Genomic DNA, 27,962 nt, shown 5'->3' with positions numbered 1-27,962 from the left:
TTGCAATTCGTGAACAGATATAAAATTGTTAGAGGAATATATGGGTTTGACCAAGGAAATTCTTGGAAATGACTAAATAAACAAGTTTTATCTATGCAGACTTGATCTACAGAATCAGATCTAGGATCACTACTTTGAGAACATGAAAAAGCCATAACCCTGAAAACTAATTTGATAGTAGCAACAACAATAGTTTCTAAAAAGCCAGACATCACTAATGCTGATCTATGGATACAATATTTCCAACCCCACCATCATGACAATGAAATCCAGTTTTTTCAATAAGTTTAGTCAACTTCATTTGCTTACTACTCCAAGCTTCCATTAACTTTGCTTCTTTAGCCTCAGCATCTCTCTGTAATGCACTAAGTTGATCTCTATATTCCCTCTCTACCCTTCCAAGAAAAGCCATTTCCTCTTCATGTAAACACCTCATCTTTGCTTCTATTTCCTCCATTTTCTCCCTTCTTCTTCTAGCCTTCTCTGACTCTAATTGCTGCTCTAGCCGGTTCAGCCTCCAAGTTGCCTCTTTTTTATGTTGTAACCAGTTCTGTCTTCCTTCTTCCAGCTCTTTACAGTACTGAACTAAAGTACCAAGTTGCTGAACCGGATAGAACCGGCCTGTCAAACCCAAATCCGGGTGAACCGGTTCATGCACATGCAAAGCCGGTTCAGAAGGTGTAAGTGTGAGACTAACAGATGGGGTTGATGAAGAAGATGCTGCTGAGTTCATCCACGGTGGAATGGTAGTGGAATTAACCGGTTCAGTCATACAAACCGGGTTTAAAGAAAGAACAGGTGGCGGTTCAAGATTTGGCATGATATTTGGCAAAGGTAAATGGGGTTGAAAAGCAAATAACTTCGGTTGTACATACTTCTCAGCAAAAGTGTCTAATATATGATCATACTTACCGGAAACTGCTCCTTCCGGTGACCCACAACCAGAAACAGCTGAAATAGCAGGTGACTCAATGTATTCTTGACGTTGTTGTGATTTCTTAAGTTGTTTTTCTTTGAAAACTTCCCACCATTTTCCTAATCTTTTAGCAGTACGACCAGGTACTTCATTAGCTATTTTCTTCCACTTGTTGCCATACTTTGCTTGAAGTGAGATAACAAGATTTTGTTCTTCTGGGGTTAAAGATCCTTTCTTTATTCCAGGTTTCAAGTAGTTTTTCCAACGTTCAAGACAAGATTTTGGGTCTCTGTCAAGTGTTTTACCCATGCGTTTGGATATGAGATTCCATTCTTTAGGTCCATATTGCTTTACATAAGCTCTTAGTAATGCATCTTCTTCTGGCCTCCACCTTTGACGCTCCTTCATCTCCAATATGCCATAATAATATCTTCACATTAGTACTAGTATTTGGTTTTATGTTGTAAAAAAGGAGAAGGGGGTGGCTTATCTTGAAGAAAGAGTTGGTTTAGTAAGTATAGGTGGTGTTTTGGCTATTCACTGCAATTTTACAGTGTAGCTAGTAGAGTGTTTATGTAGGGTATGAAAAGGAGAGTGGGATTAAAATTGAACTGTTTTGGGCAGGCAATTGAAGCCTTACTTAGGGAGAGTGGAAGAGATGCTAGAGGGGTAAAACAGAGAGAGTAATTAAAGGTGAAAGAGGGAACTGAGCATGGCAGACAAAGTCTTCAGAATTGTGGTGGAAAAGACAGCTCAGTAAGGCCTGCTTATGTACAGCGTATTATTGGAAGTAAGGATACTCCATCGTCTCGTAATCTTCTGCAAATTTCTCAGAAATCTTCCCCACTTAATGGTAATAGGAGTATGAGTTATTTGGATGAACAGACCCCGTGAGTCTTTTAGGGACATGTAATTAACGAGTTTGATAAAGGTCTAATGTTGAGGATTTTCAATAATTCTTGCTAGCCAGTTAAACCGAACCCGATATTTACGTTACATAACGTGAATATATACATGTGAAAAACACTAGAACAACAACAACAATATAGTAGGTGGGTGTCAGAGGATAGAGTATACGCACATGTTATCCTTACCCCTATCTTGTGAGATAGGGAGGTCGTTTCCGATAGATTCTACCAATGCAAGTAAATTAAAGTAGTTTGGGAAAAAGAAACAAAAAAGGAAACAAAAGAACTATAACAAAGTAATACAAGAATAGAATTACAAGAAACAATAGTTTATCAAATTATATTCTGGACCTATATTTTCAGAACTCACTTAGTGTAGCGCTAAAAAGTTTAAAGGCTAATCTTATAAAGTTAAATTTTTTAATTTGTCTCTATCTTATAATAAAACAAAGATACGGTATATAAAGTATTTCGTGTTCACGCAAAGTTTGAAAAAAGGCTGCACTCCAAAAGAGTGTGAGGCAAGCAACCTACACTAATACAAGGTGATTCCACGGTTCGAACATGTAACTTATATTACACCAGGACAGTTTTATCATTGGCAGAGATTATAAAACAAACAAAAAAATAAAAAATGCTAAGAAAGAGAGTAGTAAACAAAGAAGTATTCCGTTATAGCTAGTGATTAATGTCGCAATGTACTAACATAATTGCATCTCTGCACTATAGATTTCAATGCCAAAGAAAGAACTAGCAAATCGAAAAAAATAATATTTCTTCAGGGCTTGCTTTTATGTCAAATTAGAAATTCTTGGAAATAAAAGAAGAATGTGAGGAAATGTTTTGTTGTATATTTCAGTGTGTCATCAAATCTGTACAGTGCCCGTATAAATAGGAAGAAAAGGAATCAAAACCTATACGCCTGTCACTATTGTATTTGTCTAATCCTATACACTTGTCACTGTTGTATTTGTCTAATCCTATACACTTGCCACTATTGTATTTGTCTAATCCTAACAAACTTAATTGCTGTGCAAGAAATAAAATTACATCTGTTACTTTCTAAAATTGTACTATGTATATACATTCCTATATATCTCTAATTCTGCTGCTGTGTCGAACTGGGCCGGTTTGTACAAGATCAGTTGGCCCATAAAATGTGAGTTAAAGGGCAAGACATTAAGCCCAAATCACTTGAGCCCAAAAGTCACTTGTATAGAACATTCTGTCACACTTCTTCAAGTAGGAAAGGTCAAGTCTTTGACTTGTGTCTTTGTCTTGTCTAAATGCTCACCCGAGCTTTGTTGCTCAGGGTTCGATATTTCGTCAACACCCCCCCCCCCTCAAGTTGGAGGGGGTAGTATGTAGACCCAACTTGCCCAAAATGTTCCGATGAGAAGGTCCGGTGAGCGGCTTAGTAAAAAGAACTGCTAATTGAGAGCTTGAAGGGACAAACGAGAGAGAAATTAAACCTGCTAGAAATTGTTGGCGTACAAAATGACAATCCAAATCCACGTGTTTCGTTCGATCAAGGAATACGGGATTTTTGGCAATGTGGATAGCAGCCTGTGAATCAGACTATAAGGGGATAGGTAACGCCGGAGAAATTGATAGATTTTCAAATAAACGAACCAACCAAGTGATCTCAGCTACTACTCGTCTCATGGATTTGTATTCGGTCTCAGCCGACGAAAGAGAAACGGAGATCTGTTTCTTAGATTTCCATGATATTGGGCAGTCTTCAAAGCTAATAAAGAAACCACTAATAGATCTGTGTGTCTCTCGGCAGGTGTCCCAGTCGGCATCGCAGAAAGCCAACAATTTGAGAGAAAGAGAAGAAGTCATGAACAATCCAAGGCCCGGGTCAGAAAGTATATACCTCAGAACATGAATAGCAACATCAAAATGGGGTTTTCGTGGTTCATTCATATATTGGCTTAAATGCTGAACGGAGAAGGATAAGTCAGGACGAGTATGTGTTAAAAAGTTGAGTCTTCCAATTAGACGTCGGTAGATGGTAGGGTCAGAGAGTAACTTCCCTGCTGATGGTGATAGCTTGTGAGAAGGATCAAGAGGTGAGGAAACTGGACGAGAATTGAGGCAATTGAACTCAGTAAGTAATTCCATTGCAAATTTTCTTTGACTTAAAATCAGACCATGTGATTCACAAAGGACCTCCATCCCCAAAAAATAGTGTAAGTTACCCAGGTCCTTGATTTTGAACTCTAAGTCTAAAAATGCCTTAATGGCTTGAATTTCATCCAAATCATTGCCAGTTAACACAATATCGTCAACTAGACCTCCAAGATTGTTATAGTTGATCCATTTCTCTTAAAAAAATAGACTGTAGTCATTAAGAGAGTGACAATAACCCTTAAAATTGAGTGCTGATGTTAATCTTGCGTACCACCTAAATTGAAGCCTGCCTTAGACCATAAAGTGATTTCCTCAATTTGCAAACTAAATTGGGATTAGAATGCTTCATCCCAGGTGGGAATTTCATAAAAACTGCTTCATCAAGCTCTTCATGTAAGAAAGCATTATCAACATCTAGTTGGAACAATCCCCATTTTTTCTTAACAACCACTGCCAAAAGACATCTAATAGTCGTCATTTTAACCACCGGACTAAAAGTCTCATGAAAGTCAATGCGTTCCCTTTGAATATCTCCCCTAATTACTAACCTGGCTTCTAACCTTTCAACCGTACCATCAGATTTGAGTTTCACCTTATACACCTACTTACATGGTAAAGCTTTGTGACCCTTAGGTAATTCCACCACATCCCAAGTTTTATTTAATGTTAATGCACTAATTTTCTTGGATATGGCTTGTTGCCACCCTGGATATAAACTGGCCTGTGAAAAGCTTGTTGGTTCTTAAACATGAGAAAGAGAATTCAAGAAGTGTTGATTGGAAGAAGATAGAGAAGTGAAAAAAAAGGATTGGGGAGAAATAAGATGTTGAAGACATGTGTTAGAAACATCTGCTAGATGAACTATATTGTAAGCATAATCCTCTAGGTAGGAGGGAGTCTTAGTTGCTCTAGTTGATTGTCTTAAGATAATGGGATTAACATGGGGAATACTTGGGGAAGGAAGATTGGGAGATGGGGGATGAGGCTGAGGCTCAGAAGGTGGAGCAATGGGTGATGAAGGATGAGGTGATTGTAGTGGCTGGATGGAGTCAGTGTCTAGTTCAGGAAAGAAAGAGATAGGATCAGCAGGTCAAGTAGAATGAATAGGAAAAATAGGAGATGTAGAGCAAACTTAGAGAAAGGAAACACATTCTCATGGAAAATAACATTTCTAGAAATGAAGACTTTATTTGTTGCTAGACTAAGCAACTTATAACCTTTCTTGCCAAATGGATATCCTAAGAAAACAGATGGTTCAGCCCTAGGACAAAGTTTAGACCTCCCTTGAGACAAAGTAGAAGCATAACCTAGGCAGCCAAAGCACTTTAAAGAAGAGTATAATCTTTCAAAAGGAGTCTGAAAATTGAGAAGTTTAGTAGGGCATCTGTTGATAAGATAAGTGGCGGTCATTAGGGTCTCTTCCCAGAACTTGTGAGGAAGATTAGATTGAAACAATAATGCTCTACATACCTCTAAGAGATGTCTATACTTTCTTTCTACGATTCCATTTTGTTGAGGTGATTCAACACAACAAGTTTGGTGTATGATACCTTGGGATTTAAGATATTCTGAAGATTTATGACTAGAACCTAACTCCTAACCATTATCTGACCTAATCTTTTTGACTTTTAACCATTATCTGACCTAATCTTTTTGACTTTCTTATCAAACTGTTTTTCAACCATAGAGAGGAAAGATTTGAGAATTGGAAAGCATTGCTTTTAGTGGATAGAAGAAAAGTCCATGTACCTCTACTAAAATCATCAACTATGGTAAAGAAATATTTAAAACCATCATAAGTAGGTATTTTGTAGGGTCCCCAAGTATCTATGTGTATTAAATCAAGGGGCAGTGGATGTGATGCTGCTGTTGGGATAAGGTAATTTAGATTGCTTTGCTGAACATCAAATTGAGAACAAAAAGAAATGGGAATTTCATTAATATTTTTCATATTGGATAGTGGTATATGGCCTAACCTAATGTGCCATAGCTTACTAAGTACATCAGAAGTAGAAATGGAAGATAAACTAGCTGGCCTAGAGCCTTTTGATTTAGAAACATAACTAAATAAAACAGCAGAGGACTTGGTGGGCTTGGACTGGAAAGCTTCTAGAGGACTGGTCTTGAGGACATAAAGGCATTTGTGACTCCTACCAAGGACCATGGGGCTCTTCATGGAAGGGCCCTGCATTAGACATTGAGCAGAATTAATCATTAGAAAACATTGGAATTGTATGCATAGCTTGTTCACTGATAGGAGATTGTAGTGAAAACTACGAATAAACAACACATCATGAATGATAAACTAAGTGAAAAGCTTGACTGAACCTGCATGAGTGGCTTTAACCTTTTGAGAATTAGGAAGATTAACAAAGATTGGCTTAGGTAAAGGAAGGAAAGTAATGAAGAAATGTCTGTTATAACTCATGTGTTCGCTCGCACCTGAGTCAATGATCCAAGAATTCTTGTCTATGAAATTATTTTTGAAATTAGAGGTGAAAGAAAAAGGAAGGGGTTTAATACCAAAGACAGTTTTCACTAGGTTCAGTCTGTCCATTACTATTGTGTTCTTTGCCTTTCATCTTACTGAGCATTTGGACAATATGCTGCAACTGAGTCTCACTTAGTGATTTCTCTGTTTCTGCCTCATCATGATTATAGTAAAACTGATCCCAATTTCCTCCATTAGGTAGCACTGCATTTCCCTGGGCAAAATTCTGATTGTTTCTTGTCTTTGTAAATTTAAAGTTAGCAGGAAATCCATGAATCTTGTAGCATTGATCAATAGTGTGACCAAGCTTCTTACAGTACCTACACATTGGATGTGAGTTTTCTTGTTGTTGTTATAGAAACCCTTTTGACCTTTACCTCCATCATTGTGATATGGCCTCTGGTTCCCCTGTCCAAAGAACTATGAGTGGAGAGTTGTCATTTTGATAAGGGGGTTTTTGATTGGTCTGTCCAGCAACCAAAAAGGAAGATGTTTCCCCAGGGTAATTAGGTGTAAAGTGCATTTCCCTCTATTTTTCTTCTTGCATCAACAGTGCATAGGCATTAGTAATAGAAAGAAGAGGGGAAATCATTAGAATGTTACCTCTAGCACCACAATAACTGTCATTGAGTCCCATAAGAAATTTCACTAATCTTTCATCTTGCTTGGCTTTGACAACTTTTCCTTTTGCTTTACAAGTGCAGACACAAGAGCAAAGAGTGAAGGTATCCAAGCTGTCCAACTCATCCCAAGCCTCTTCATCTTTGTATAGTAAGTAGCTATGTCATTTGGTCCTTGTATGAGGTCACTCAACTCCTTTTGGAGCTGGAAAATTTTAGCACCACTGCTTTGTCCAAATCTAGTCTCTAGATCCTTCCAAATTTCTTCAGCAGTGGTAAAGTAGATGACACTCTACAGATTTCTCTAGAAAGAGAGTTTAAGATCCAAGAAATAACCATATTGTTTGCTCTTGTCCATGATTTGTGCAGATTTGAGTCCTGCTTTGGCTCTGGTGATGCTCTATTGATAAAACCTGCTTTGTTCTTAGCATTGAGAGCAATAAGCATGCCTCTCCTCCATCCTGCAAAACCCTTTCCATCAAATGGAGTATTAACCAGCAGAGCTCCTGGTGCATCAGATGATGATATGAAATAAGGGTGTGAAACATTCACAACCTCAGTAGTCATTGCTGCAGTTATAGCTACAGCCACTTGCATGGTTTCATCAGACATGGTAAAAGACTGGACTGGATGAGTAAAAGAAGATTGTGATTAGAAGAGTAGAAAAAAAAATTTAGTGAAGAATAGATGACTGGAAGAAGACTGTGATTAGGTTTAGAAGAAGAGAAAAAAAATTGTGAAGAGTAGGGTTTTACAAATCCTGCTCTGATACCATCTTGGAAATAAAAGAAAAATGTGAGAAAATATTTTGTTGTATATTTCAAAGGTGTCATCACATCTGTACAGTGCCCATATAAATAGGACGAAAAGGAATCAAAACCTATACACTTGTCACTATTGTATTTGCCTAATCCTATATACTTGGCACTATTGTATTTGTCTAATCCTAACAAACTTAATTACTGTGCAAGAAATAAAATTACAGCTGTTACTTTCTAAAATTGTACTATGTATATACATTCGTATATCTCTAATTTCATTTTGTGTCGAACCGGGCCGTTTGTACAAGATCGGTTGCCCATAAAATGTGAGTTAAAGGGCAAGACATTAAGCTCAAATCACTTGAGCCCAAAAGTCTCTTGTATAGAACATTCTGTCACACTTCTTCAAGTAGGAAAGGTCAAGTCTTTGACTTGTGTCTTTGTCTTGTCTAAATGCTCACCGGAGCTTTATTGCTCGGGGTTCGATATTTCGTCAACAGAAATGTAGAAATATATCGTCTCAAAGAGACTTCTGTGCCAACTGAAAATTGCAGGCTTAGCTTTTAACATAGGCAGCAATTTGAGGTTTATATGACATTATTTTCTCTTTGTATTATCATCCCTATTTATGGTTTTAGGTGACAAGAGACTGTAAAAATTAAACATGCATTATATTTCTGTATACCCTATAAAATTTATAGGGAGTTGAGACATAAGCTTTAAATAATTGTTATTAGCTTATTTATCAATGATAAATTTACTGATTACGAGCAATTGTAAATTAGAAGATTTTTAAAATTTTACTCTGCTGCAAATTCTTTTATAATTTTTTACATTGGGCTTCCATCCCCCAGTTACAATATAACCAAGTAACCATACGACTTTATGTGTAGGAAAAATTAGTAAATTAAAATGAAAAAAGGAGTTTGAATCTGAGGATTAACATAATGACTCTTGTTCGATATGTAATTAAGCTGTTCTAGAACGCCAGCAAGCAGTCGTTGTAGTATAGTGGTAAGTATTCCCGCCTGTCACGCGGGTGACCCGGGTTCGATCCCCGGCAACGGCGTACCTTTTTGCTTGAAGTACATTTTCTTCCTTGGGATTGCCTTTTCTCCTCGAATTCTCTTGTTTTGTTTAGGAATACTATTCTTGAACTTGATTTGCGTCTCATACCCAGTGGTACAAAACCATGACATTGATTTTGTGAACTTGGGACTTGGTTTTTTTGCCCCACTAGCTGGTAAACACCATTGATTTGTGTGATGGGACTTTTTATCCTCCATCAATTTTATTCTCTATGTATTACATTTCTAGTTAGCATAAAACATTTGCCACTCTAGTGGAAAAGCAAAGCAATGTAGCAGACTTGTAGTTGTTGATTATGCTAGTGAAAATGTATTGCATTTCATGTTTCACAGGGAGTAATCAGTGAAGTAAAATCTAAATCATTGTATATGGAGCTACTCTGGAGAACCAACAAGCAGTCGTTGTAGTATAGTGGTGAGTATTCCCGCCTGTCACCTGGGTTCGATCCGTGGCAATGGCGTATCCTTTTGTTTTTTTAAAGCTTTTCCTTTTCCATTGATTGCCTTTTCTCCTTCGTACTACCTTAGCTTCCATTTTTTTTTTTTCCAATGTAAACAGTAACATAAACATAAAAAGACATTCACCAAACCTAACATCCATAACCATAAGCAGCCACAACTAACTTCCTCTCTGAACCCTTTTTGTGACTTGGTTTTCCATTTCAAAAACCATTGACTGCGATATATGGGATTTTTATCCTCATCAATTTTATTCAAAGGAGATTTTTTTGCATCCGCGCCTCTAATGCTGCCTTACTGTCTATACAAAATTTCACTCGTCTATCACTCTTTTGGTCTCCCCCCTCAAGCCTTTTCTGGATCTTAAGTGCTTGCAAAAAAGTTGCTTTATATCAATATTTCTAGTTAACACAGTAAGTTTGCCACTCCATGAAAAACCAAAGCATGTTGCAGACTAGTTATAATCAACCTCGGAAAATGTATTGCTCTGGTGGTTTATCTGGGAGTAACCATAATGTATAAGAACCTATAGTATCTTCTTTAGTTACTATCTTCTAGCAATATGCTTTAAGCATCTTCAATGTATGTTTGGCAAAGAGGTCAAGCAGATTTCAGCAATCAGGTGACCTTTAACATATGAATTAACGAGTGAGTAAGTACATTGTCCTATTGGACATTACAAGGGTCAGTTTCTGATGGAGAAATTAAGCAGCAACGATATTTCCTGATATATCTCAAGGAACTGGAATAGCTTCACTCCCTACTATGTCCTTACATAAATGCTCACAACTAGTTAAATAGTACAGGTATTATCATCCTAAGGAGATCATTTTTGCCGATGAAGAACGAAATCTGCCACAGAAAGTAGTGGAGCTGCCTTTTCTGGATCAAAACCAACAAGCTGCTCCTTAGCCTCCTTGCTAAGTTTTTGAGCATATTTTTTAGACTTGTCAATGCCAATCATCTTCGGGTACGTCAACTTGTTAGCCAACAAATCCTTCCCTGCTGTCTTTCCTAATTGCTCAGAGGATTTAGTCACATCAAGAATGTCATCCACAACCTGAAACAGCAGCCCAATACACTGGGAGAATTTCCTAAGTCTATTAATCTCATCCTCGGAAGCACCACCAAGAATTGCTCCTACAATGGACGCTGCCTCTGCAAAGTCCGCTGTCTTGTGACGATGAATATACTCGAGCTCTTCTAATCTGGTACCCGATTTACCTCCACACAGCAAGTCAACCACCTGGCCACCTGTCGCCCCCTCTGGTCCTATCAATCTTGCTAGTTCTCCAACAGCACGAACCATTGTTTTCGGGTGGACCCCTTTAGTGGCTATTGCCATATGCTCAAATGCTAAGGCAACAAGGGAATAACCAGCTAGAACAGTGACATTTTCGCCATAAACCTTGTGATGTGACAACTTTCCTCGACGGAGATCATCGTTGTCCATGCACGGAAGGTCGTCGTGCATCATACACATAGCATGTATCATCTCCATTCCGCAAGCAGCAGGCATTGCTGTTGATTCTTGGCCACCAACAAGCTCACAGGTGGCTATGCAGAGTACAGGACAAACCCGCTTACCTTCAGAAAGGAGCGAATATCTCATTGCTTCATGGAACTTGATTGGTTCTCTGATTGGGACAGCAGCATCTAAGGCTTTATTGACAGACTTGATCTTTTGAAGCATGTAACTTTTGAAATCAAATACACCAGCTTGTCTGAATGTGTTTTCATGTTTGATAACTTCAGCCTCATTCTTGGAAACATCTTTGCTATTACAAAAGGTTCTTGCTTTTGGGAGGAACAATAGAGCTTCTGGTGTTTCCTCTGAAGAAAGAAGCAACTTTGTTCCTGCAGATCTGGATCTATTTGGAGTACCTCTTGCAAGATTGTGGATTACACCTATTAGCATAGACATGACTCTAAACTTGAGAACTCGGCTTACTTTTGTCACTGATCTGGTGAATTACTATTTAACTTGCTGTAATATGATGGATTTACTGAGGAACAAGCATTCAGGCCAAAGCAGCAGGGTAGAAGCTACTTTGGCCTAATTTTGTATTACAGTATTAATGAGATGAGTTTCAGATATAAAGAGTGGGACCACAATGCCAATTTATGGGACCCTGCTATAAATGAGTTATTCGGTATTCTGTTCTTACCTTTAGAGGATGATTGGAAGATTTAAGCTACTTGATGATCTCACTCGCAGGAGTTCAAGGAAATTGTTTTCTGAAGTGAAAGGCACGAAAGAAAATTCAACAGGCAGATCCAATTGGAAAGTAAGTTAAAATTATTTAGCACATTCAATAAGTTATAAAAGCTCAAGTTTGAATGAAGTAGGTGAAGTTGACAAGGCACCCAATATATGACAAAAATGCAGAAATATTTGAATGAAGAATCTTTACTGACCAATTACAGGTCCACTTTGGACTAAAAAAATGGGCATATCTCAGAAGTGCTGCAACAGCCAAAAGAAAGAAATCTAGTAGAAAATGGTGCTCCTTATATCAAACGCAAGAAATAGAGTCAACAACCAATGGACAAAGTAATGATGTGAATAATGATTTATACCCCAGACTTCAATTGAAAAAATTGACATTCTTAGGGTGAAGGAGAATATAAATGTATATTGGCCATTAGTTCATTCAAGATATTAGAAGTTATCTTTACTGACTCCTATCGTCGCCTTGTACTAACTTCAAAATCTTCAAATGTACAAATTGACCATAAATTCATATTTTCATTGTTTAGTAATATCAGGAATCACAGAGAATCCTGTTGTTACAATTTAATTCTCTCTATAAGCAATATAATTAGCAAGAGCAATCAATGGAGCTGCTTTCTCTTGATCAAATCCAGTAAGCTGAGCTTTTGCATCTTTGTTTAACTCCTCAGCAAACTCCCTAGACTTCTCAATACCAATCAGTTTAGGATAAGTTACTTTATCAGCAACTAAATCCTTCCCTGCTGTTTTCCCCAATTCCTGAGAAGACTTTGTAACATCAAGAATATCATCCACAACTTGAAATAACAACCCAATACATCTTGCAAACTTCCTTAACTTCTCCACATCTTCATCTTTTGCCCCTCCTAATATAGCCCCTAACACTACTGACCCTTCTAATAAAGCTGCAGTCTTGTGCAAATGAATGAACTCTAAATGCTTCAAATCAACATCAGTAATACCCTCAGATGTTATATCTACAACTTGCCCAGCTACTAATCCCTCAGCACCAATACACTTAGCTAACTCACCAATTACCCTCACAACTCTATCAGAAGGAACCCCTTTTGTTTGAGTAGCAATGTGTTCAAAGGCTAATGCAAGTAGTGCATCCCCTGCTAAAACAGCAACATCCTCACCATAAATCTTGTGATTTGTAGGTTTCCCTCTTCTAAAATCATCATTATCCATACAAGGAAGATCATCATGAATTAAAGACATAGTGTGAATCATTTCAACAGCACAAGCAGCTGGCATAGCTGTGGACCCTTCACCACCAACAAGCTCACAAGCAGCTATACACAACATGGGTCTGATTCTTTTCCCACCAGCAAGAAGAGAATACCTCATAGATTCATGAATCTTGATTGGCTCTTTAAGCAAAACTGCTTTTTCCAAAGCTTTGTTGACAAGATTAGCCTTTTCAAGAACGTATTCTTTGAACTCCATTGCTTGTTTCTTGGTTTCCTCTTTTGTTGCATCAGTTTGTTGTTTGGTAAGGATAGCTGAGACAGAAAGAGAAGGGTTCTTGGAGAATTTGACTTTCTGATGAGGCAAGAATCTGTGAGAGTAAAATTTGGATCTGCCGTTATTTCCAACGTCAAAAAGGGAATAATGGGTGTGACCCCAAGTTGTAATTGCTGTAGAAAGACTCATTCTTTGGATCTAATTTCTTTCTCAATTATTTGGGTTTCTGACAAGAAAGAGAGATGAAGAAGGAGGAGGATGTTGCACGACTAGAAATAGAATAGGATATTCAAAACCAGCATTAAAGACCCCAACATCAAGGGTCCACGGGGTAATGTAGACACACACTGCACCTATAAGAAAACATGTTCTTAACGTCCAGTTTAGGCAGTTGAGTTCCTAATTTTTTTTTTTTTTTTTTTTTTTTTTTTTGAGATCTGAGATTTTTAGTAGTTTGGCAAGAAAATCAAGGACTTTTTAAGTATACGTATTTTCAATTAAAAAATACTCTCTCCGTTCTATAATAAGTATTATCTTAACTAAAAAAAAATTATCGTAATAAGTGTTACGTAGAAGCTAAGGCGTAAATTATTTAGTTTTTTTCCAACTCTATCGTAGATAAAATGCTTACAAGTTAAAGAATATCTAAATGATGATTGGAGAAGCTAAGAACTTGGTATTATTGGATTACAACGTAAAAGGATTCCTAGACTTGCGTACCAAGAATCGGAAAAAAATAATTTATTTTTATTATATATGGGGTAGTTTAGTAAATAAGGTGGGGATAAGATGCTGCGACAGACATTCTACCTTATTCCAGGGCCCACATTGTGGGGCTACTCTTGGGTATGTTGTTGTTGTTGTTGTAGGGATCTTTTTAGTAAGAACTTGGCGTTCATTATTGATTTAATATATTTATTTTTTCTTAAGATAGCGTTTATTATGGAATAGATATAACTAAAATAATGTTTGTAGGTGGCAAAAATTTATATAGAGTTGGCTAAATGAGAAAAAGCGGTGAAGCATCGGTTATGGTGGGGTTAGTGGCTATCTGGTCCTACGATTGGCTACAACAGTGTAAGTGTTTTTTTTTTTTTTTTTTTTTTTTGGGTAAAGAACAGTATGAGCTTTATTGGTTCTTCCATTTTCTCCACTCGTGTTTCATGGATATGTAACAAAAAACGTGAGGCAAGTGAGTTCTTACCATAGCCATTTGTTAGGATACATTTGGTTCTTACCAGCAAATGAAGCTATCATATTTTGATTTTTCTTTTTTTTTTTTTTCTTTCCTTCTGAAGTTGGGAAATTGTTTTGTCACCCGGAAGTTCCGAGTTTTTCATTCCAAGCCTTTTTCTTCCCGCGTGGACTATTTTATCCATCTTCATTCTTGTATGTTTCTTTACCAGAAATTCATCAAAACAAATTAGTTTATAATTATTAAATTATCCTTAAGAAAGTGTGAAGCACAAAAAAAGACACAAATAAATTAGTGATTTACCAACTTAGTAAAATCACCAAATTTGAACTTTTGCTTGTTCTCAAGCAAAACAAATAACTCAAAATTTTCAAACTGAGCATTTCATTTTATGTTCCCATAAGTAATACGTTGTAACAACCTGTTTGGTCGTTAAGCATTTTTGGACTCTTTTTTGCTAAAATACCCTTTCCATGATTTTAAAAGGTATTCTTGACTTGTGGGAATTGGTGGCACGATAATTTAATTGCGGATACTTTTTGAAATATATTTATTTATTGAGTATGAATAGTTTATTCATACGAATATTATTTGCACCCATACAAGGAATAAGTTGGTAAGTAAAGTATTTGACGGAGTGATAAATTTTTGTAAGTACACAAAGTGGTTAAGTGATTAAGTTAATATAACATGACTGATAATTTTTTTTATAGTGGATCTTTGAGTAATTTCTGAATTTTAGAGTTTAACTAATTTATGGGTTCATATAATTACGTATCCCTTGATAATATTTATAGGTATAGTACCTGAATGCATGTAGATAATTTATGTAGAAGTATAAATTAACCATATCCTAAGTGAAGGTGCACTAGCATTAACTTTACATTGGGTTGTACTCCACTTTTCCTAATAACTAGATGTGGACTTTTATTTTAGACTAGGTGGATGTTTAGTGGGCTCCAAGCAATGCCCATTTTCAAGGAAGAGAACACAACACGTAAATAGACTAAAAAGGCATCATTCTTTCATTCACTCAAACCAAGCACAATCCCTAAACAACTAAGTGACGACAATAACTCAAGGGTCATTTTCTTTGCGAACCAAACCTTGCAAAGCGGCAAGTAATCTCTTTTACAATTGGTCCTTTCACTTAAATAAATTAATGACTATTCACAAATGATGAATATGATGAGTAACATTACTTGAGTTGTGAGACAGAGAAATGGTCACAGTTAATTTGACTTTACGGGAGTGAATTGACAAATGGAAAGGGGTCTCCTTTATTATGAAGACAAATTTCTGTTTAGCTAAAAAGATCAATTAAGTCCCTTTTCATTTTAAGATAAATAAAATACATTTGAAAATTGTGTTTGGCTAGGTTATTGTTTGCTCTGCATTTAATGTGCAAAGTGTGATTAATAAACTTAAGGGGTAATAATGGGCATATGATTAGCTAATCATTGAGCAGGAAGGGTTGGCCTGGATGCGTTGATAGATTAGTCTCAAAGATAGGTTAGATTACGATATGTTAGGTGGCGCGTACTTCACTACAGTAACTTCCGTTGTAGGTATGCATGATTAATATCGAGTTCTAGAATACTAGTGGTAATTCGATTGGAACATCACAGATTCTGGCATCACTTTGTGTTTATGATTTGATTATGTTCGGCTAAGACATTGTGGAAAATGGCTTGTAATGCAAATTACTGATAATACAGATTAAAATTGAAGATGGAACATATACATATACGTAAGGCACATTTGATGCGGCGATGTAGCGTAGCCCTTGTGGAACTCATGGATTCAAGGTTCGCTTCCGGGAAAGAGTGGTACATAGACCCTGCTGTCCCCTCCGCGTCAGTAGGCTATTTGGGGAAAATATTACCATTTAGCATATGTGTACATGGTTGGTGAGAGATTACATTTATTTCGTTGTACTTCCGTAATTAATTCCTTTTTGCATATAACTACATATATATACATATATTCTGTTGATGGGGTGCGTGAGTCTTATGGCATTACATCAAGGCATGATTCACTTTCAAGATTTCAAGGGTTGAACCTTTTGGTATTAAAGTAATTGCGGTTTCCCTTGCATTTAATGTTTACGTCAGGAAAGGCTAAGAATGGCTACTTAAATTGGGAGTTCCGTTGTTCATGGGTTGTTGAAAATTGTTGTAAGGAATAATATATAAGTAGATAGTAGCTGGGGGATGTGTAGAATCGTATTACCATTGTATTTGCCAGTTAATTAATAAGTCTTTGTATCGTGGAAATAAAGGGGGAGTGAAATCAGTTACGGTAGGAAAAGTTGTCCGAATTTCTTATTTCGTGGTATGAATGTCTGAGAGTTTGAGATATACATTAGGCCGTTGGGTTATGTTATTCCTTATCCTGGGATTGAATAAGCGATAGTAACAGAGAGGCTATGAGTAATGTCATGGTGCATTGTTATTTAGTGGGAATAGGTAATAAGAGTAATCGTTAATTAATATACGTGTTTGTTGACACCTAATTTTTGGCCTCCCGTAATTTATTTTAATTACTCAGAGTCCTTGGATGACAAATAAAATAAGTTGTGCATCTTAGAGGGTCTAAATAATTTTTATAAAAATTAGTTGGGATAATATTTCACCCCTTTAAATTGATAAAGAGACTTTGAGGACATTATGAATTGTGTGAAAATTAATTGATATTATATGACATTTATGGAATATTTTATTGAAAATAATCAAAAGCAAAACAATTTTTTGAATAATTATTTACTTAATGGATTAAATCAAGAAAAATCAGATTAGTGAATAATTTATTCTATTGTCCAAGGTAATTTGAGTAATTAAAAGAGCTGACCATTTTACCCCTCAAACTCTGATTCTGTGTGTTTTCATAGTTGTCTAATTAATAAATTGTCTTGATAATTAATTTGGTTAATTATTGGGGCCATATCTGCAAAATGGTTTTAACAAGTCATGTTTTAAGTTAATTGAGTCCTAATTGGTTAATAATTGGCATTTTTCAGTTTGGGCCATTTATCCTCGACCCTCCATATATATATACACACTATGTATATGCAAATATACATACATATATATATATATATATATATATATATATATATATATATCGTTCTCCTTTTTGTGTTGCGAAGGACTTGACCAGTAAAACCAACAGTGTAATCAAAAGCCATAATTATGTAACTTGTAAGAAGTTTCGATATATATGTGTGCGTAAGTTATAAGTGTGATGAGTTCAAAAAATTATAAACTAATCGGTTTCCCTTTTTTTCTTTTTTCCCTTCACCATATGACCACTCGGGTCGGGGTCAGCCTGAGGCCCAATAAGAAAAATTCTTTCTCCAAAGTTATCGAGTCTGCAAAGACAAAATTAAATAGCTTGGCGCACAGAAGGCCCAACCCTGGGTGAAAATGGCTAACTAGGGGGCTTGGTACGCCCCTGGCCTTTCCATTTCCTTTTTTTTGTTTTCTTGTTTTTTCCTTCATCTTGAGCTTTGTGTGTATTTGTACAAAAACTTGTAAAAACTCATGTCATAGTGGAATCCTTATCGTATGAACTAGTAGTCTTAGCATAACGGTACTTATGCTGTTTAGATTGACTTTAAGTCCCCAAAATCATTTTCAAAAATCCGGATTTAGCGTAATGATTTTGAAAAAGTTAAATAGATAATTAGCTAGACTATTTTGAACGGTTTAATTTTAAATAAAACGATATTTCAAAACCACAGAATGTTGCAAGAGTGAAACACATTAATCACAAAGAAAAAATATATGCTCTGGTCTTTTCTAGTGTTGAATTAAGAGGGCAGTTCTGTTTGGTCAAAGATGACAACTTTATACTCATTTTTCCAAAACAAAAATACATCATGCTTGTGTACTAAGGGAGATTATTTTATTCGGATATTATCAATTCGAATCCATGTACCCTATATATAAAGGGCACGTGTTCAAATTCTTTTCTCAAAATGACAAGCAAAATGACAAGATTTTTGCGAGAATAAACAGAAACAGATAGTTCATGCAAATACTCATACATTGGAATTCGATGGTCAACTGTATAGTACGGATCCTTAATACTGTGGTGCCTAACACCTTCTCCAGGGGATCAGAACCCTTACCTAAAACTCTGGATTACGAAGGATTTTTCATGGTATTTGAATAAACCCTTCACCCTCGGTTTTCCTAATTTCCTAAAATTGGATGGCGTCTCTTTAAAAAAAAAAAAAAATGGTCCAAAAGAGCACCAACGAGTTCGTAGTACCCTTTATGCCTTAAACAGTGTAAAAGCGAAATGTTTCAGTGTTTATTCTGTTTAATTTTACATTATACTGCGTAAACTAATCATAGTCGGCCTATGATTCTTACCAGTACGTGTGGTGTACTGATACTACTCTTGCTACATGCCTTTTAGGAGTGTAGGTATGTTTTAGGTTATTGCTGAAGGTTTCACTAGTTGGTTGACGGACATCTCCCTACAGCTTTGTTCATCTCATTCCAGGAAGAAGCTGTGCCATTTTATTTTCGGTCTATTCCTTGTATTATAGAAGCTCTTGTACATGTCTAGACTAGATTCCGAAAATTGGAAAAAATTTCTCTTGATTTTATGAAAAGGGTTATGATGTTTTCCACCTCGTACTTGTGTTAGCGGTTACATGCTTGTAAAGACGATTTATGAATCATGGGTTGATTGGTAAGTGTTCGCCTACTAGGTGATAATATGGGAGGTGCCCGCGCGATCCGTAATTTGGATCATGACACTATGCCTAGCTTTATACTATATATAAATTCAACACAAGATAATGTAAACATGACTTCCACGCTTCCAGTCTTAGATGTGAGTATATGATACCCTTAGATTTAAGAGAGAATTCTCACACTCACACAAACAATCATATCAAGACAAAAGTGAGATTCTCAAGTGCACAATGTTGATACTTGCGCGTAGATCTCTACTACTGTAAGTAAACCTAGTCAAAATTAATTAGGACCTGTGGGCAATATAGGCTTTTGGTGTTATGTAGGATATACACTATGAGCAAAGTGACATAACTATATATCAAAATCCCAATGAGAGAAATGAATTCTGTGAGACAGACTTCCTTTATTTAATTAGCTATACATGATCAACATTCATAATTTTTTTTTCTTCAACTTATTTTTTTAAATAATATTTATATAGTCCTTTTGAAAATATTGTGCTCATGTATTCTAATATACGTTGCTCAAGGGAAGAAACATGCAACAATACCGTTGAAATGAGAAGAAATCATTTTCGATTTTCATCGGGAATTGATCTTCATCTAAATATATGATAAAAAGTCATCAAAAGGTGCGTAAACAAGATCTGATTTTACCGTTCTACTTTAAAAAGGATTAAAACATGCTAATTCTTCCGTACCAGTATATTTACTCCATATATCCATTTATGCGATACAGTTCGAATTTCGAAAGTTAAATTTCTTTATTTTGATCGTGAATTCAGACATACAATCTTTAAACTTTTTAAAAAATAATTTACATATTTATAAACTACATAAAAATAATAATATAAATCACAATAATTAACAATTTAAAATATTTAAAGGACATACGAATAAATCGTGGTCAATGATTTTCTTATTTGACTCTCGAAATCTGAACTCTATCACATAAATTGGGATATTGTGAGTATTACGTTTCACTTTTCTAGAGTTAAGTTAACTAATTTTCAAAGCTAAATTGGATCATGTTAATTTAATATTTTAAAATTATAATTATAATTAAAAGATTAAAAAAACTACTCCAAAATAAATTGTAATTCTTCTCATATCAATATGGTGAAAAAATACATCTTAAAATATTGATTAAATTTCAAATAGCTTGACTCTCAAGAAGCAAAACATGACAAGTATTTTTAGACGGAGGGAGTAAATACCAATAATCTTTTCAACCTTTGAAATTTCCCAATAGTGTCGAATTGAATAATATTCCTTTTCCAATATGGAACATAACTCAAATTTTTCCTTGCGGTCTGAAAACATCTTTATAACCAAAGCCCAAGGCTACAAGTTCTTGAGTGTCCTTGGGATTGTGGGAATAAAAGAAACCAGTGTGCTATATATATGGACAGTTTCTACTTCCCCTAAAACAACTTTTCTCCGTTTCAGGTTTTTCACTTCTCTCTGCGCTTTCTTCAAAAATCAAAAGGTACCATCACTCATCTCTTTTCTTTTTCTTTTATGTTCCAGTTGTGTTTGTGATCTCACTGTTTAGTTTCTTGGATTTAAGGGTTTTTGATTTGTGTCTTCTTTTTTTCACCATTGCCAAGTCTTGATAACTGGAATTTTCTTTGCATGTCACTAACATTCGCCCCCTTTTGCTGTTAGGCTTCATCGTTATGTTCTTGTTTTTAAAGATTGAACTTTTAGCCACCCTTTATGTTGTGTACATGTCTTTTTTTTTTTTTTTTTTTTTTTGGTGGGGGTGGGGGTGGGTTAGTTTCTTTCTTGGATAATTAACTGAATACTGAATTGGGGATATTTATAGAAAAAGTTTTGGTTTCTTTACTGGTTCTTTGTTTTATGTTGTTGACATCAGACTGAGTTTTTAATTATCTGTTTAATTTTTAATCCCTTTTCCACATAATTTAGGACTCTAGTAATGGTTTTGTTGATAGCTACATTGATCTTTACCGCCATGAGTGGAAATTTTGAGAAAAAATTGAACCTTGATTTGTAAACAAAGTTAAGAAGTTTGCCCTAATAAGTGTGTACATTGAATTATGCTGTAGGAGTCTCCCCAATCATATATTCGGGAAAGGTATATACGAAACCATGAACTTGTTCATGTTAAGTTAATATACCATTGTTTCAATCGTCTAAGCATTATATTACTAGAAGAGTAAAAGAGTAACATATGCTTAGAAATACATTGCTCTTCGTGTAGGAGTCCTTTCCATTATTTTTCTTTTGAAGGGGTTTCGACAAGTTATTCATGACGGGTATAAATTCCCTACTTTGCCTAAGTAGAGATGGCGGTCTACACAAAATTGGACATCTTTAACTTTTCATCATTGCCATTGTTTATATATCCATTGCAAAAATACAGTGTGTGAACTCCTTTTCCACTATTCAAGTTATTTCTGGAAAAATATGCTCGTGGAACTGATTGTTATTTGTTTTAGGAAAAATGATCAGATTGTTCAAAGTAAAAGAGAAGCAAAAAGAGGACAATGCGAATGGCAATGGTGCGGGTCCTGGTAACAAACAGACTGCTGGAGAACTGCGTCTACGCAAAGGTTTTGATCACATTATCTTTTTGCTTGGTCTATTTACTCTTTTATGTTGTTTCTGCAATATCTTTTGCAATTTTGTTTGGAGTAATTTATTTGAGCATCATGCATTGGTTCTGTTGAAAATTAAAATAAGCAATCGGAGCAACATGGCATTTGATGCAGCAATCAGCATGGAAGTACCTAGAAACTGGGTGATATTAACATGAACATAAGGATGAAAGAACATATAAATGAATTTGAAAATTTTCTCAGAGGAGAAAAGGAACTCCATACATTGTTCAATTGGAAAAATTATGACAATTGATAGTTTAGTGGCTAGACCTAGTCTAGATGTACTAAATCAGACAAGACCTTTTAGGAGATCCAATAGAAACACCCTATTGAAAGATTTGCTAGATGCTCTATTAGTTGGCACATAGTTCTTGAAATCATAGGGATATGAAACTTCCTTTCAATCTTTTTTATGGTAAAGCACTCTCACTTGAGACTTACCCACTTCAACTCACTTTTTGCAGACATTACCGAGCTGAACCTGCCCCGTTCTTGTACAATATCATTTCCAGGTGGGAAGGATAAGCTGATGAACTTTGAGATTAAAATTCAGCCAGATGGCGGATACTATGTGTAAGTAATTCCTATTGCACGGCTGATACTTTTTTCCCCCCTTAATATAGAGTTTGGAACTTGTATGTGTTAAGCATAGTTGTTTCATGCGGCTGCATTCTAGTTTTCTGCATTCTCAATTTCCAGTTAATGTAATTACTGCACAATCATGTCGATTCTCATCCAAACAACCTGGTTTTGTTGTTGCAGTGGAGGAAAATTTTTATTCTCTTTCCAGGTTCCATCAATCTATCCACATGAACCACCAAAAGTCAAGTGCAAGACCAAGGTACAGCTATATTTCCTCCTTTTCCACTTATATATTTTTTGACATGCACCAGAGACACTATTCTCATGAGCTTTCTGTGTGAGATGCAGGTATACCATCCTAATATCGATTTGGAGGGTAATGTATGCCTCAACGTACTTAGAGAAGATTGGAAGCCTGTTCTCAACATTAACACGATTATCTACGGATTATATCTTCTTTTCACGGTATTTATGCTTCTCTGCAACATCTTAGTTTGTCACATATATATACAACAAATATAAAGTCAACTTATCCCGTTCAACACCTGTACAGGAACCAAACCATGAGGATCCCCTTAATCTCGAGGCTGCTGCTGTGTTGAGAGATACTCCTGAGTTGTTTAAATCAAATGTGAAAAAGGCTATGCATGGTGGAACTGTGGGCAATATAAGCTTCACGTGATGCGTGTAGCCTGCTGTCCTGATGCTGGCAATAGTGTTTTGGATCAGATGCTGTATCATTTTGAGGCTTGCTGGGTTGTATATTGTGTCCGCAAACTTGCTGTGCCATCTTATTGAGTGTCTGATTTTCATGGAGTATATAATTTTAGCTATAACTTCGACATGGATCCATCTGCGAATATTCTTTAAATAAATTGCATTATTTAGGTATTTGGAAAATCTGCTCTCCTTTTTTTTTTTTTTTTTTTTTTCTCTTTCTCATTCTTGATGTCTGCTTGGTGCTGCTTCTTGGCTGAACGATAAACTTACGTTACTAATTGAACATATAATAGGAAGTGAATTGCTCCAATGAGAAAACTAGCCAGCGATGTACCTAACAAAGATTATAAAGTTTTATCTGTATCTTGATCGTAACAGATATCCATCAAGAGTGCACGTTGGTCCGGTGACGGACACCAAAGAAAGATATACTAATTGATTAGTACTCAAGTTGGAAGTTCTTCTCATTTCCATCTGGAAAAAGAAATGGTTGTTATGTTGCTGAACAGCATGTCATGAACACAAAGAAGACCAATGGAAAGACAATATGGATGACAAATGCAGCGTCTAAGAAGAGAGAACTTTGCTATGCCATGTAGAAGAGAAGTTGGAACAAACTTAACTATCTAACTTCCGTTTAAATTGCAAGAGCGTAACATGCCATGTTAGAGCTTAGTATTTATATCAAAATTTTCAACTTCAATATCTAGATGTAACACCAACAGGATCGTATAGTTCTGTCGCTTTCTTCTAACTTCAAAAAATGGAAGGATTTACATGTATCATAGACAAACAGGCAAACCCTGTCCCTCATCGCTCTATTCTAGCCTGTCATTGCACAAGCAGCTACTTCAGTGTTGGACTACCTGATGGCTGGCATATCTTTGTACGGCAAAATCGTCTGCTTGTTTCAGCACCAATACATTTTTGACTTTTGAGTATGATCTGTTAGGTGAGATTAGTGAAATGGAGACTTAATCTGTTGTCCTGGTGTTGCCACCGATGACACCTCTGCAAAATTAGATGGGAACACTGTTGTTTTGGCCTACAGTAGTGCAGCAGCATTTCATCAAAGTGGTCACAGAGAGAAACTCCAAATCCAAATGAACTGAACTTGCCAGATGGGCCCAATGAATCCAAGAAGAAAGAATTAACAAAGAAATGAAAAGCGTGGGATTGTCATATCATCTCTGTTTCTTTTGCAGCAGCAAGTCTTGCATTCTCACGGTCCTGCTTGAATGTCCAATACAAAGGGGTGTAAAACAAGCAACATAAACCAAAAGGCACAGCCATCATTGAAAAGAGGCCTTTTGACAGTGCTAAAGCCTCTCTTGCAGACCCTAATATTGGATCAACAGACTTGGCATCATAACCATACATTTTCTCAGCGAGAATCCCTACAATTGGAGCAGCAAAAGAAGAAAATGAACCCTCAAACGCACGATCAAAAGCATAAATCATGGTGCGGTGTTTCGAAGGCACCACTTCTGCAAACATGGGACCATTTGTAGCAGTCGCACACCAGCTGATTGTGAGGCCCATTATGAATAAAGTCACAGCAAATGTGGAATAGCTGCTTACAGACGGGGGAATAACTCGAAGAAGGAACCATGAGAACGGGATGCCCATAAAAGAACTAAATTGAGCACACATGACACGCCCTGAATGAGGGTATATTCGAGACATTTTGTCTGCAACTACTCCTCCAAAAAAGGATCCTAATGCGCATCCAGCGGCAAATAGACCGACAAGTGCTGCTGCACTATTATGATCAAAACCTGCATCATAAGTTCATGATCACCGTTGATGCGGTTAACACCCATCAAAGAATCAACAACATGTCTATCAGCACAAGAAAATGTGACATACTAATTCTTGAAAACCGGCCACTTACCAATTAATTCAAACCATAATGTAAAGAAAACAAAGGCTGTCCAAGGTAGGGATCCAACTAGACCCTGCAGAACAATGAACTGAAACGTTTGGAGTTTGATGACAGTTTTCATGGCTGTCCAGGACTCCATCCAAATTGACATTGAATTGCTATTTGAGCGGCCTTTCTCTCTCAATTCTTCCCTAGCATGAGAAATGAAAACTCAAAAATAAAACCAAAGAGTAGAAACACCAACAAAAGGTATAAGCAACTACCTGTCATGCTGGACGCTGGCTTTTTTCCTTGGGTCAACAACAAAAGAGAAAACAAGGAATCCTATCAAAGTACTCAAAGTTGCCATCACGACAAAGGCAAAGCGCCATCCTGGTATGCCCCAGAATTCATGACCAGCCATAACTGTAGCTATAGCTCCGCCTCCTATCCCACCCACAGTACCAACTAGATTAAGAAACCCAAATCCTGTCCCTCTGACTTCATCCTTATAGCTATCAGCTATGAAGGACTGCAAAGCAGGTATCACGATAGCCAGACCGAAGCCATTTACTGCTCTCCAGAAGGCAACCTGCATAAAATACTTGCTTGCACCCACTGCTCCAGTTGATAGGGCCCAGCAGAGGATACCAATTGCAAGAACCGTGGGGCGGTCATAATTTAAAACTAAAATACCTGCCACTGGAGATGCAATCCCCTGCACAAAGTTCCTTATGAATGTGAGATACCCAAGATCAGATGGTCCTGCTGTAAAAGCTTCACTGACTTCTTTGTAAACAGCTGGAAGGAGATTCTCATCAGCACGCTCCATTATAGCGGCCATGTTGATGATGATCAGGGAAAGAGAAATCCCAAAAATTGTCCTTGTTCTGTAATGGGCCAACATATTAAAATCTAAAGTAGAAATGCAGATGCTACACTAAAATGTATAAGAAGAATCTTCTCCTAGAAATCAAATGGATTGAAAGAGATAGAACTTTATTTCTTTCAGGGATAAAGGGGTTTTCAAGTTGGTCCAAAGTCACAGTTTCAGCTACACATCAAGAGGTTGTCCATCTCAATGTCGTTCAAAGCAGATGAACCTTTCTATAACAGCATACTGAAGGTGAATCAATCCCATAAATTCCATCAAAGGAGATGTTGCATTGACTTCTCATTGAAAAACATCAAACCAGATTACCTACAGGATCACAGTGCAATATGTTCTACCCTTGATGAGAAGACCCAGAGGAGCAGTGGTATGAAAGATTATAACATTCAACAGATACAGGAAAGATACATGGTGACTAACCAAGCAAAGCAGCAGCATTGTGTTCCTCACCTGAAGACAAATTACCTTCAGTTTAAAACTCATTTTGTGTTTTAGTTTTACAAGTTTGTCCGAATTTCGTAAATTAGATCACTTTTGTCTTTAAAAAGTTGCGTAATACAATTGCATCTACTTCAACTCAAATGGAGTTGAAACTTTCCCTTTGGCAGGTAAACCTAAGTAAGAGCTTTTCTTCCTCTTTTGCAAGCTACTTATCTGCTGATCCCAGTATCACTTGCTCTACTTCCATACTCCCTCTGCCATATAAACACTAATGAAGAGATAATTGTTTTCCCTAGGTAGCAATTAACTTCATCAACTCCAGACTTAATGATCAATTAAAACTTCTACCTTTGTTTTCATTCGCACCCCTTACTCTAAGGATCAACATTGGTATCTCACATACAAATCTTTCAATCTATCAACTAAAAGAGAGTGTCTCACTGACTGAGCGAAATCCTCTCATCCAAAACTTCCAATTCTTGAGAGACCTCGTGGACAACATCCAAGGATCAACTCTTATTAACACCTAAAAGAAAATAACAGGAAGCAGCAACCTTAATGGAACAACTAATCCAATACTAATCGGAAGAAATATCTGAATCCCCCAAACAAAAGCTGACAGAGGAGAGTAAGGTCCAACGTGATAAATAAATACTCCATGTGTTACATAACACTCTTTCTTTTAATTTATTTCCGAAAAGAGTGATATATTTCTATATTTTGAAACTCTTTTAGCTTTAAACTTTTCATTTTATTCTTAATAAGATCCTCTGATCGCTATAGTCATGTCACTACATAATCGTTTCATCCCATTTAAACCCGTTTGAAACATAAACACAAACAAGTAGAATAAATATGCAAATAAAGAATGAAATCTGACCTCATGGTGGAAAGGTGCCTGGGGAGCAGAGATTTAGTTGGAAAAACAGAATTCCGAAATCTGGAAGCTCTAGCGCTTAACCCCATCAATCAATCCCAAAGTCAACCTTTTGCTGCCCCGTTAAGCAATGACTATTTATTTGCTGCAATATTCCATCTTTGGATGGACAACCCCAAATGAAGATTTGAGATCTACTTACCATACAATATTCAATAATCAAATAAAACAGTACATAGATATAGTATCATATACTATATGTACATCCATCAAACGTAAATATCTGATAAGATACGTAAACGAAAAGGATTCAGCAAAAGGACAGGGCAAATTTTTTTTATCTTATGAGTATAAATTTGGAAAGTAAGAAAGAAGTAAGGACGTTTTAGTGGGTGAGTTTGGTGAGATTGGATTGGAACTGGTAACGGATTGAGATTATGCAAATCTTTTAAGACAAAAATTGGAGTGGTTTTTCACAAAGTCAAGACCTGACGTGTAATAAGTTAACTGCGCCTCTACTTCTTAGTTGACATTTGGAGGCTTCCAACCGCATTGCAAAAATTAAACCTTGGAATAATAACGTCACATTAATTGATATTTATAATATTACTAGTTATGTGAGGCCCGTGCTTCAAGATATAAAAGTAGATATTTTAATTAAAGAAATATAATTTGTGTTAATACAAGTGTACAACAACAACAACAATAATATACCCATAAGTGGGTAATTACGTTAATAATAATTAAATTTCATATAAGTATATTTTCAATGTATGAAAGCAAAATTTTCATTCCACTCCTTTAATATTTTAACTTCCATTTTTGATGAAATTATTTACTTCAAATCAAATGTGGAGCCGTAATTTGACATTTATAAGTTATGTATCCTAATTTTACGAAGTTATTTAGTTATAAATAAATAATCTACACATAGTTAATGAACTTTTAAGATAAATACATAATTTAACTTGTGC

The 27,962-nt window shown here is 36.2% G+C and overlaps 5 protein-coding genes and 1 non-coding gene across 6 annotated transcripts; 2 read left to right on the top strand and 4 right to left on the bottom strand.

The window, feature by feature from the left end:
* Positions 1 to 69: 69 nt before the first annotated feature.
* LOC132046596 (protein rough sheath 2 homolog) lies at positions 70 to 1,720 on the bottom strand. Its single transcript, XM_059437274.1, has one exon. It carries the CDS (start codon positions 1,322 to 1,324, stop codon positions 215 to 217), a length of 1,110 nt encoding a protein of 369 aa, XP_059293257.1. The 5' UTR covers positions 1,325 to 1,720; the 3' UTR covers positions 70 to 214.
* A 7,109-nt stretch (positions 1,721 to 8,829) lies between these two features.
* On the top strand, positions 8,830 to 8,901 carry TRNAD-GUC (transfer RNA aspartic acid (anticodon GUC)). The gene has a single exon. It is a non-coding gene; the product is annotated as a tRNA-Asp (tRNA).
* A 1,087-nt stretch (positions 8,902 to 9,988) lies between these two features.
* LOC132046593 (geranylfarnesyl diphosphate synthase, chloroplastic-like) lies at positions 9,989 to 11,966 on the bottom strand. The gene has a single exon (XM_059437271.1). The coding sequence runs from the start codon at positions 11,301 to 11,303 to the stop codon at positions 10,206 to 10,208; it is 1,098 nt and encodes a 365-aa protein (XP_059293254.1). The 5' UTR covers positions 11,304 to 11,966; the 3' UTR covers positions 9,989 to 10,205.
* A 142-nt stretch (positions 11,967 to 12,108) lies between these two features.
* LOC132046594 (geranylgeranyl pyrophosphate synthase, chloroplastic-like) lies at positions 12,109 to 13,386 on the bottom strand. Its single transcript, XM_059437272.1, has one exon. It carries the CDS (start codon positions 13,266 to 13,268, stop codon positions 12,177 to 12,179), a length of 1,092 nt encoding a protein of 363 aa, XP_059293255.1. The 5' UTR covers positions 13,269 to 13,386; the 3' UTR covers positions 12,109 to 12,176.
* Positions 13,387 to 20,288: 6,902 nt separating this feature from the next.
* Positions 20,289 to 23,099, top strand: LOC132046592 (probable NEDD8-conjugating enzyme Ubc12-like). Its single transcript, XM_059437270.1, has 6 exons — positions 20,289 to 20,474; positions 21,451 to 21,564; positions 22,077 to 22,185; positions 22,375 to 22,453; positions 22,543 to 22,659; positions 22,748 to 23,099. Exons 2-6 carry the CDS (start codon positions 21,456 to 21,458, stop codon positions 22,874 to 22,876), a joined length of 543 nt encoding a protein of 180 aa, XP_059293253.1. The 5' UTR covers positions 20,289 to 20,474; positions 21,451 to 21,455; the 3' UTR covers positions 22,877 to 23,099.
* Positions 23,100 to 23,572: 473 nt separating this feature from the next.
* On the bottom strand, positions 23,573 to 27,104 carry LOC132046591 (uncharacterized). The gene is made up of 4 exons (XM_059437269.1): positions 26,992 to 27,104; positions 25,063 to 25,668; positions 24,809 to 24,990; positions 23,573 to 24,692 (listed from the first exon to the last, which is right to left on the bottom strand). Exons 1-4 carry the CDS (start codon positions 27,075 to 27,077, stop codon positions 24,094 to 24,096), a joined length of 1,473 nt encoding a protein of 490 aa, XP_059293252.1. The 5' UTR covers positions 27,078 to 27,104; the 3' UTR covers positions 23,573 to 24,093.
* Positions 27,105 to 27,962: the final 858 nt, after the last annotated feature.

The sequence above is a fragment of the Lycium ferocissimum genome, chromosome 2, assembly GCF_029784015.1.
Source record: "Lycium ferocissimum isolate CSIRO_LF1 chromosome 2, AGI_CSIRO_Lferr_CH_V1, whole genome shotgun sequence".
NCBI lineage: Eukaryota > Viridiplantae > Streptophyta > Magnoliopsida > Solanales > Solanaceae > Lycium > Lycium ferocissimum.
This window is presented reverse-complemented; position numbering and strand designations above follow the sequence as displayed.